This window comes from Thrips palmi, unplaced genomic scaffold (genome assembly GCF_012932325.1).
Source record: "Thrips palmi isolate BJ-2018 unplaced genomic scaffold, TpBJ-2018v1 HiC_scaffold_2, whole genome shotgun sequence".
In the NCBI taxonomy this organism is placed as follows: Eukaryota; Metazoa; Arthropoda; class Insecta; order Thysanoptera; family Thripidae; genus Thrips; species Thrips palmi.
This window is the reverse complement of record NW_023144629.1, coordinates 5,225,303-5,236,641: the sequence shown is the minus strand read 5'-3', so window position 1 is coordinate 5,236,641 and position 11,339 is coordinate 5,225,303. Positions and strand designations below refer to the sequence as shown.

Genomic DNA, 11,339 nt, shown 5'->3' with positions numbered 1-11,339 from the left:
TTACATTCACAATTATAGAGCACTTTGAGACGCACTTACAATTATCTTCAGAAGAAGATACCCACGGAGCAAAGAAACGATTCTCTGACGCAAACAATTTATTAGAAGTCCCTTCAAAAATTAAGCACTTATCATTAGACTCTGCAAGTGCTATTGAGCGAGCTTTCTGTAGCGCTTCTTCGCTGAGCTTTTCTTCCAACACTTCAAATTCATTATTTACCAAGCATTCGGTCACAAACATTAAAATCTGGAGAAGAACAATATCCAGTTGAATAAATAACAACGCAGTAGCAAATCACACTGTTCCCATTTGCTAGCACAATGAGAATAAGATTCAAAATAAATGGATAACTTTGAACAAGAGCATAAGTCACCTTCTCTGCAGCTGCATTAGTGTTGAGGATGTCATCCTTGCTCAGCTGATTATCCACAGTCCATGACACTTGTTTGAATAACCTATTGGCCACATCCATTGCAAACATTGGAGGTGATTTTATAGGCAATTTTGGGAAAATATCTTCAATGTTGTGACAGCTAGGACCATTTTTAAGGGAGGAAAAAAGCGTCTGTGGTCTGGCACAGATAAACATTTGTTTAAGTTGGAAGTTTGAGATGGCAGCAATGGAACAAGTGCCTTTCGGCAACGGCAAACATATGAGATGGCATGGCGAGTTCTGTTCATCTTGCAAAATCTTCAAAACAGGGCAGCGGAATTTAAGAAATGTCAAATAACCATACACTGAAAACAGTTCAGTTATCAGATGACTGTCACTTGTCATCTGTCTAAACAGGAAGGTGTTTCTCATACCCACTTAACAGTTTCATTCAGTATGAAAAATATTTGACTATTTTGAATACTAATAAAAATTACTTTTGACCCATTCAATAAATTTGATACATAGATCCATGCATTATCATTCAATTATGCTAACAAAGAAAATGAAAATCATTATTCTAGAGAAAAATGCAAAACAAATACAACAGAAAGAACAAAGACATAAAGTAACAAACAAAAAAGAAGTGTATATCACAGACAATAAAGAGAAATGAAAATACAAGAAAAATCCTACAATTGGGACACACATGTTTTTCCATGACCATAATGGAATAAAGTTCCAGGACACAAAATTGATTATCAATAACAAGTAGTAAATTGTCCTGGGCAATATAATGGATATTACCAGAAATTCATAAATGTTTTGTGTATATATAGCAACTAAAATTAAAATTTGATGAAAAAGTCAATTGATTGAAGATGTTTTAACATTGGTGGAGGATGTTTCAACATTCGCAGGGAATGTTTTCAATTCTAAACTGCCCCAGGTCTTGCCAACTTTCACTTTTACTGGCAATTTAACTGATAAAGGAATTGCCCTTTCCATTCCATCTTTGAGAATATGACAAAATTTGTCCAAACTGTCATTAGGTACCTGGAAATTTTTTTTTGAAGAGTCAGTTTGCAGCATTATCTTTGTAAATTAATATATGTTGCTTACCTCTTTGTACTTACTTCATACATAAGTTCATCATGCAAGTGAAGGACAAGGCGAGGCACATTGAGTGAGAATTCTTTACCAACAGCACATAACGCGTGAGGAAAGGATTTGTATATTGCCTTCTCGACAACAACCATTGCAGTTTTAACCAAATCTGCGGCTGACCCTTGAACTGTGGTGTTTACTGCTTGTCGTTCAGCATGAGCTATGGTGGTATTACGTAGAACATTAGAGTTCCTTTCATTTCAGTGCTTAAGAATTAAATGAGTAGTTTTACTAAGCATGCCATACTGTACCTTTTACATGAATGCTTGAGCTACTGATTCCTGGAAGGTACCGATAGCGTCCCAGTAAAGTTTTGACGTATCCTTGGCATTGGCAGTTTTTCACAGTTCTTGAGAGATAGTCATTTATGGCTTTGGAAAAAATTGGAGAGTAAAGAGTTAGTTAGATAGATTATAAAACAAGATATGAACAGCAGATAAAAACACACCTGGGAATTTTGAATGGAATGTTTCCATAAGATCTACTGCTTCAGCTTCTTCAACTTCAAGCTGATCAGCTAATGCTCGAGCACCCATTCCATAAATTATCCCATAGCATATTTGCTTGGCTTTTTGTCTATGATCATCAGTAACCTGTAACAGATGTAAGATATAACTTAGATAAAAATGAGAGTAATGGATAAATACAAGGCATTTGACAAATGCATACAATAAAATCTGACACATACCTGCTCAAATGGAATGCTGTTCCATTCTGCAGCTAAATTTTTGAAGACATCTTGCCCTTGGTTTAATATGTTTAGAAGTTTAGTGTCGCCAGAGAGATGGGCAAGAAGTCTCAATTCTAGTTGAGAATAGTCAGCAGCCACCAGTGATGCACCTAATTAGATAGGAGTAAGCTAAGTGTTCCATTGTTGGTTGTCACGAGTCGCACATTGTGGCATGGTCCTACCTTGAGAAGCCACAAAGGCCGTCCGCATGCAGAAGGACTCCTTGGACTCTAGGGAAATCTCAAAATCTCTTGGAATGCATTGTATGTTTGGTTCAAACATCGAAATCCGCCCAGTCGCAGTGTGCAAAATGTACCGTCCAAATAATCTGGTGCATGGCTCAGAAGGCAGCAGAGGACAAACAGTCTAAAAAAAAAAAATGTTGGTACACATTATATACAGCACATTGCAATCTACCTAATTATGATGAGGATTTAAGTTTGTGAGGCAACTCACTTTTGAGTGGATTGCATTCAGTTTACGCCACATAAGAATTACATCCGGTAATGGATGCTCTGATCGCAGTTTGCTAAGTTCCTCTTTACTGGTCTTTCTGAGTCGACCTTTCAGATTCTGTCCTTGGCCCAACCTGAGCTCTTGATATAAAACCTACATATTGGGGAAATGAGGGCATTCAGAAGAGGGTAGGAAATAATGCTGGCAGAAAATAAAATCAAAGAGCCCCACCCTCGCTGTATCTGCTGGTGATGTTAGTGAAAAGGTGCGGCCTGCCAACAAATAGGCTCTTTTCTCCAGAATGGACATTTCTTCTCGTAGCTTTTCTTGTTGATTTTGTAAAGTGTCAGTGTTGAAACCAATACCAGTCAACTCCATACCACCAACACAGGCAACAACAGGCATTTCCACATCTGTGGAACATTATTATGATAAATCACTTTTTTTCAAGGATGTCCGATTTATGTCTCTTTCATATTGGCTCTTACCAGTAAAGCATGAAAGAAGGTCTACGGCTTGTAGCTTACTATATTGGGCACTCATAATTTGATAACACAATATAGCTTCAACACTGGAACGCTGTCTCCCAGGTATAGTTTGGTCAACATCCAATGCAGGGCTGCCCTGGCCAAACCGTACATTGCCTGCATGTTCTGCCAAGCCAATAGCTTGTTCAAAATACTTAATGACCTGTCAAGAAAAATAACAATTTCAAAACAGAAACCAGATGTAAGATATTGACTACAAACGCAAGTAAAGAAAAAAGAAACTCAGTGCAGGATTGTACCAAAGATTGCAAAGTCTTCTCTTTGCCTTCTGGTTCCAAAAGCCAATCACCAATTTTTGGATCATATAAAGACAGGTTGTACATTTGAACACCAGTACACCTAGAAGCAAAATATTATTATTTTACACTAAACCATGTAACTAATCGAACTTCTAAGAGTTCATCCTTTTACCTGAACAACACTTTAAATTGCTCCTTGACATCAAAGGAACATACTATTGGCCTTGTCATTTTGTCATCTCTGCAGAGAACCTTCCTCAGAAGTTCCAATCGCTCACTTAATGAAATAACACAATGCTCAGACTTGGTCTCCAGATTGAGAAAGTAGGCATCAGTACCTCCAAAACAAAAGGAAACTCCAACAAGGGTACTCCCGGCAACTGACAACTGGGAAATGCTACACGATTTGGAATCTTGCCTTGAGGTCCTATGCGTCTTCAAAATCTTTGAACCAATGCCCACTGGTAGCTCATTGGTTTCACTCCGTTCACAGGCAAGAGAAAGAGCCCATAATGTAGCAACCATCGCTTCCTAGAGAAAAAATATTTTTTTCAAAATTATAATAAAGGGTTGTCAATTTCTAGATTGCAATTATCTTCATAAAAATAATAAGATACCTTGTAAAATGTTTTAAAAAGTATTTTACTGCGACAAACATCTATTATATTATATGTGGTCCAATCTTCTTCTGCCTCAGCTAAAGTGAAAGGATTTTTAATGTGGTCGTTTTGATCTAAATTTGAACTAGTTAAGGTAGTAGTACTTGGGACATTTTCAGGTTGAGTCTTATCAATACTAGATGTACTTTTCTGGGGGTGAAAAAAAGGAAATTTGTTACATATAGGCTTTTCTTTCAACTATTCTATTGCAAATGTTCCTACCTGTCGGTTAGCCAGCATTCTGCGGGTAAGTGGAGGTCCAATTCCATTTGAAGATGATTTTTGTGTCATACCAACCTGCTGTTTGGTTGATTTTATTCTTTGGGGTGATATAGTGGAAGAACTGCAGACTTTTGAAGACTTTCTGAGAGAGAAAGAACATTGCTTTTAAATACAAAAAAGATCCAAAAAGTTAATTCTGCTACAATGCACTTTTTGTTTTGTTTATGAAGTTAATCAGAGCTTCAGTCTATTCGCATTTAGTCTTGACGATCTCCTAGTACTATACCTCAAGTTCTTCTCATTCTCTGGAGGTGTATTCACGACTTCTTCATCTGATGAAACACTTACTTTCAGTCTTTTGTTATCAATAACTAACTCATCTTCATCCATTGCACGACCTGCACAAGTTTTTTCTTGTCTTGTATGTCTTGGAGTGGGTCACACTTCTCAGCAGACTTTGAACATCTAGTATGTTGGATTCACTGTAAAATGCAGTCTGAAATGCTGCTTCCATGAATGAGTCTGTCAAAATTTCAGTATAAACTGGATCTTTTGAATTGCTTGATACTGATTTGTCAGTGCCTTGTGATTTCTTTGACACCGCCCGACAACTCAGCCCTAGGCGTAGATTAGCACTATTACGACAAACAGGTGGGTCTTTAGGACCATTGGACTCACATCCTTTACCTTCCAATAGGTGCTGTGGCTTTTTTGCTGGGTTTAGGAATTTATTTAGTTTGCCATGCTTGGTGGCTGCAGGCTCAGGAGCTTTTGGAGGGCTCAATGCAGGGGAACCGTCCTGCACCATTCTGCTGTCAGCAGTGCTTCCACCATCAAGCACTTCCATCAGCCCAGTATTAATTTCAAAACTATCACCAAACAAACTAGGACTTTTGGAGTAATTGATGAATGATAGTGGGGATGCAGTATTTTGTATGCCTTTGCTGTTACTGCTACTTCCACTTCTATTTCTTGGTCGCAAAACTCTGTCACAAACAGGAGTAGTAAATGAGGCAAACATGTCTTCAGATTCTTTAACAGCAGCATTCTCATTTTCAGAAGGACTACAAGCAAAAAGGTCCCATGATGGCCTCCTTGATATTGGTGTTGAATCTGTGGGAACCTTTCCTTTATCTGCTGAGTTTTCACCAATCTCTTCTTGTGCACATAATCTGTCTATTGCTGACATGTTTATGTTCCAAGAACCCATGCAAGAGTCTGTACCACTTGGATGAAAAGATGGGCTGTTTTCAACATTTTGGTGCTGTGATGTCTCTTTACTTTTTGTATTTGGAACATCAGTAATATTGGCAGCTAATTTTGCAAGAGCTGAATTGGAAAATGAAGACTCAAAAAAAATGTCAACACTGGTTTGTAAGTGTTTTGAACTTTCAAGGGGGCTTGTAGGCTTATCATCAGTTGATGGTGCTATCTTTTCCATAGTTTCACTTAAGTTGGAAAAATCACATATATTATTTTCAAACATGTCTGTGGATAAATTTTTAGAGCTGTCAGCATGATGATAGCTTTCGTCTTTCCCTCCAATGCATTCTTGTTCACCTTGAACAGTTCGTTCACTCGCTTTTCTTGAGTTATCCACTTCCCTTACTTCCTCTAGATTAGAATTTTCGAAAGTTTTCAAATTTTCTGTTTCAACAACATTATCCTGATTAGAGTTATGGATGGCTTCCAAATTATCTGTTTCAAAAACTCTTTCTAGGTTTGAGTTATTTACTGTTTCCATATTCACGGTTTCCGCAGCTTTATGCAGATAAGAGTTGTTAATAGTTATTTCAATCACTTTTTCCCTATATGAATTATTGGTGATATCAGAAGTTTCAGGTAGGATAGAATTTTTCATGTCTGATATATTCCCATTCATTGATTCTCCAATATCTATCTTAGGCTCAGCTGCTGCAACAGTATCTTGCAACACAGTAGAACTGGTATTTTCAGTGAGACCAATGGCAGATTCAGGTGCTTTCAGCACAATAGTCTCACACTGTTTTACATTTGCTTCATCAAAGGTAGATGAACTCTCTTCGGTGCTAGATGCTCTTCCAAGTAAGGAATCTGCGTCATTGATCACAGCATTATTATCTGTTTCTTTTGGTCCCAATTCACATCAACCAAACCAAGCTCCGCCTGCCAGGAGTCAACAGATTAAATCCGATACAATGCAGGCAGTGTAACATGCATCAACTGAAATATTGAAAAAATGGGTACCTGAATAATGGTTCTAGCTTCCTTAATGATGAACTCAGCAGCTTCCCTTTCAGACAAGCCTTGCCTTCCAGTGATCCAAATTCCTTTCAGAGCTCTCCTGCGCTCTAATTCTGATGTGGTTTCTCCCTCTCTTTCTTTATCGCTAATCAGAAATTCAACACAGTTAAGGCACCGCACTCACAAAACAATCAACCCGAATATGAATAATTAGTACGATACCTGAGAAAGGAATGGCAGCATGCAAGGCATTCTCAACGGTGAGCACATCGGCTGTGGTCATTTCCGACACAGAAGTAACCCCGGCATTATACAGGGCTCTGGCTCGCGGTCCGTTTAAAGAGGGCAACCTTAAAAGGTCTAACAGTTCCCTGTGAGTTCCAAAGTGAAGGCGGTCTTGAAATTGATTTATTATTAGCTCCACTGAGGACCAGCCTAATCGGTGACAAAATGATGTGACCATGCCAGCATAAGTGGATGCTGACTGTTGTAAACTTTGGAGCATCCCTCGAGAACAGTTAAACTTAGCTGCTACAGTATTTAATGGGACTTCATTGACCAGGTCATTTAATGCAAGGGCAGTATAAAACCTCCTGTGGATCAGAAGTTTCTGCCGCTGAAAATGGAGTATTATACATAATTAAAAGGTTCAGTGCATATTAACTTATAAAGGGCACGTTCATGTTCCTCCATACCTGTTTCTCCAATTTCAAATTAATTGTTCCTCGCATAGCTCTCACAATGAACCTATCTTCCACACCAACTAATTCTCCAACACGTTTCAAATCAGGAGACAATTGCTCCCATAGTGAAAGAACATGCATCCAGTCTAAATTATTCCACTGATCAGCCACATTAAAGGAGTCACCTACAGAAAAGAAATGATCCAAAATAGAACTAAATATTGTAAATTTGAACAAGAAAATATATGGGTGAAATCAGAGGTATTGCATGAGGCTTTACTTGGTAAACAAGGTGAAGCTCGTTTTCTAGCACAAAGCATTGCCTTGCACGTTGCAATTCCTGGAATAAACGAAGCCCTTCATCAGGATGAATCGATGCAGAGAGACATGCTTGTCCAAGAGGAGTCGCAGAATAGCGTAAAACTCCATCATCTCCAGTCTGCAAGCAAAAATAATTTTCAAAACAAAGACAAGATAAGATAAGATTTTCAAAAATGGAAGAACAATTTTTTTATATTTTTTTAAGAGAACAACATGACAATGACCTGGAGTCTAATTAATTCATTATCCTCAAGGAAAGAAATACAGGCAGAAACTGGATTGCTATTTTCCTCAGTTCCTTCCCGGCTCTGGGCTAGGAGGGTACACTTAGTGTAAAGTTCAAGATCTTCTGGTGTACTTGCAACTTTCCCAGCAATCACCTGGAGAGACAAACATTAAATTTAGGACTTGATGGTGATAGTGATGATAACAAAAATCAATCTACTTACTTCTAAAATGGCTCTTTTCAGACTTGCTGAGAGATCACCATGCCCAAGACAGCTCTCAATCGGCTTCAAGGCAGACAAAACTAAGTTTGCCACAATACGCTGTTCTGTTTTCTGACATATGATAATGCTTTCACCTGAAAAAATCATTTTCGAAAATAAACTGGTTAAAGAAAGGTATGGGGCAAAAGCATTAAATAACTATAAAAATAAATGTCGCCCACCAGCAGAATCCACACCCATTCGCCCAGCTCGCCCAATCATCTGGCGGTAGGAAAGGATATCAATCGACCGGCCTTGAAAAGTAGGAGATCTTACAATAACTCTTCTGGCAGGAAGATTGACACCTGATGAGAGAGTAGTTGTTGCGACCAGAACCCGTAAAGTTCCATTCTTAAAGCATCCCTCAATAATGTCTCGTTCATCCATACTGAGGCCTTTGTAAAAAGTAGGTGTTTGGTAGTCAGGATTAGTACCAGACAGAAACTCACAATAGAAGTAGCAAAAATTAAGGGGTTAATACCTGCATGGTGGTATGCTACTCCAAAGGACACAACTTTGCCTAACAAATTATCCAATCCTACTGGACAATTTCGTAATTGCCCTAGGCATTCTGATATGCGAGCAGAATTGAGTTGTTCCCTTAGTTTGTACGGAAGACTGTCAGGGGCATTAATGTCTCTGCCAAGACCTGGGATCATTCATAAGGGTTAAAAAAAATGAGTAAATCAGTCTCAACGAAAGTTTGGCAAGGTGGAGAGGAACTGACCAATCGTACGGAATTCACAAGCCACAGTTTGAGCAAGTGATTCACACCATGCTTTTGTAGAACAGAAGATGAGAACAGAATGTCCATTAGCAATTGTTTCCAAACATAAATAGACAATATGTTCAGTGTCATTCTGGCAAACAAAACAACAAGAGATAACATTTTATCTGTACAGATACCTCCAAATACATCGGTGTGGGACAAAGCAAACCTTTATTGTGATCTCTGGCGTAATGGTCCGGACAGGCTTCATGCTGTTGTTGTAAAGAGTGTCTCCAATTTAATGAATTCCTCCAAAGGTACTGGTCGAAAGGTTGTCTTGTAAAGGTCTGCTTCAAGCCAATTTGATAAAAGTGACAAGTTAGGCAATGTGGCAGACATCCCAACAATCTGAACTGAAATATCTTTGTTCCTGTAAAATTTTAACCAGCCAATTAGAGCCTCAAAAATTCAAACTACATACAAGCATCTCAGACAAAAATTACCTAATAGACATGTATTTTAACTTTGTGAGAAGCAGTTCCAACAGGTATCCTCTGTGTGGGTCTCCAATCAAATGAAGCTCATCAACAATGACAGCCCCCAATTTCGCTAATTCATTTTCCTCCATCAATCTGACAAAAAATGACTTGCAATCAGTACATAGACCATGGTAGGGAAAAAATAAAATTGAAACAGTTTATTGCACCTGTTTACGAGGCTGTTAGCTTTTTCAATGGTACACACGGCTAAGTCCAGCGAGCGGAAACCTCCTGCAGCAGAGTGGCCACCCATATAACCATCAACTCGTACTTTACTCCCTCTAAATAATTCCTGTACATAAAGAAAACGAGCGGTCACGTGGTTTGAAACTATACAGATTAATTAATCAAAACTAGAACACAACAGAAAACTACCTACCTGGAAATAAAACATTTTTTCACGCACAACAGAAACAAAAGGTAAAACAAATAACACCTTCTTGCGTCTCTCCAGAACAGTTTTGATACAAACAATCTCAGAAACCAATGTTTTACCAGCAGATGTGGGAGCTGAATAGACCAAGTTGCCTCCATTAAGTACTCGTGGGCAGCACAGGCATTCAACTTGCCAGGGAAACATTTCAGTGACGCCTCTTTTGGCGTACTGAGTTAAAATACTTTGGGGTAGACCCCAAGTGTCCAGCCTTAGCTTCTGCTGAGTTAGAAGAAGGGAGGAGTTGTCTTTGAGAGAGCTCTCCAAATCACCTTCAAGGGGGGCAAATCACAGGTGACCATGATGAGTATCAAAGTGAAATCATTAAAGAGGATGCATGAAAAAGGAATTGCATAATGCAAGTCCATACTTCTAAAATAATTACCTGAAGATAAGTGTGCTGCATCACAGTTTGACAAAATGCCATTAGCTGAGCAATCAGGGTGCTTGTTTTGTAGTGTAGCATTTTTGGTAATGTTTAGGGGTTGATACAATGTTTTGGGTTTATCCTTTGGGGCAGTTTCTGATTTAGGAGCCGTCTTTGAGGTGCTGGGCTCATCTTCAGACCCAAGTATTTTCCTGGGACACCTTTTCCTGGTAGTTTGAGATTTGGGTGAATTTTTAGAGGCCTGACATGTTGTGCGTTTAGAGTCTTTGATGTTGGATGATTTAGGTGGACATGAATCTTCAGAGCTTCCAGCATTCCCATGTGCACCTGGATGACCAAAAGCAGTCAACGAGGAATCAGCTCCTCTAGAATGAAGCAATTGCTTCGCTGTGATAAATGCCGTCGCCGGTTCATGTTGAGTCGATTTTGGACCTGCGGTAGACACAGACATTGATAAGGAGCTATAACAGGAAGAACTCTGAGGACAATCAAGTAAAAATTCAGCAATCAAGTGCGAAGAGATAAAGATTTTAAAAATTTAAACTTACTCTTAATGCTACTCTCAGCTTTGCTTTGTTTGGACAGATTGTCATCTTTCTCATTAATAGCAGCTTCCAGAGCAGCAACATTGCTATTCCTGAAAAACGAGTCCTCGGGAAAATCATCAGCCATAGCAAGAACTCAATGGAGTAATCAAAGACATCCATTTTTCAAAACTTCTGCAAACGAAACATTAGTTTATAACCTATGAACCTATTCGACACATAATTAATAATGGGCCATCAGAAGAACTTTACCACGAAGGAAAACACTGAATTCGAGGTCCATTGCAGTATGCTTAAGTTATGTGCGGTCGGAAACTGCTGACTTCAATTCAGAATCACGTAAAATGCAGCTAAATTCATGCGTGCCGGCTGCAGGTTTGGGCTTGTTGCGCCCTTTCAAACTGGCTACCCGCGCGCTCCCCTCCCCCTTCCCCTTCTCCGCACCACGTGCGGGACCTCCGGTACGGGCAACCTGAAAACCGCGAAAACCGCGGAAACCGCGGAAACCACCTCGATCGCCATTGAAAGACAAGAGGCCCTGAAAAGAACTTCATATTTTGACTGCATCATTCAGAGCTGCACTCCAAACCACTTAAGCTACACCCATCAGTGTGC

The 11,339-nt window shown here is 39.2% G+C and overlaps 1 protein-coding gene across 1 annotated transcript; it reads right to left on the bottom strand.

Annotated features, from left to right (window-relative positions):
- Positions 1 to 105: 105 nt before the first annotated feature.
- Positions 106 to 11,132, bottom strand: LOC117647411 (DNA polymerase theta-like). The gene is given in 34 exon segments (XM_034389139.1): positions 106 to 247; positions 375 to 1,430; positions 1,511 to 1,701; positions 1,793 to 1,912; positions 1,990 to 2,134; positions 2,230 to 2,381; positions 2,454 to 2,637; positions 2,728 to 2,880; positions 2,959 to 3,140; positions 3,216 to 3,417; positions 3,515 to 3,614; positions 3,687 to 4,045; positions 4,132 to 4,323; positions 4,396 to 4,537; positions 4,682 to 4,727; positions 4,780 to 6,493; positions 6,496 to 6,540; positions 6,622 to 6,766; positions 6,843 to 7,234; positions 7,314 to 7,477; positions 7,572 to 7,740; positions 7,847 to 8,002; positions 8,072 to 8,205; positions 8,293 to 8,505; positions 8,592 to 8,759; positions 8,838 to 8,970; positions 9,049 to 9,116; positions 9,119 to 9,249; positions 9,323 to 9,451; positions 9,526 to 9,650; positions 9,738 to 10,063; positions 10,177 to 10,611; positions 10,728 to 10,898; positions 10,977 to 11,132. Coding segments are annotated over 32 exon segments (7,128 nt in total). The 5' UTR covers positions 10,852 to 10,898; positions 10,977 to 11,132; the 3' UTR covers positions 106 to 247; positions 375 to 1,241.
- Positions 11,133 to 11,339: the final 207 nt, after the last annotated feature.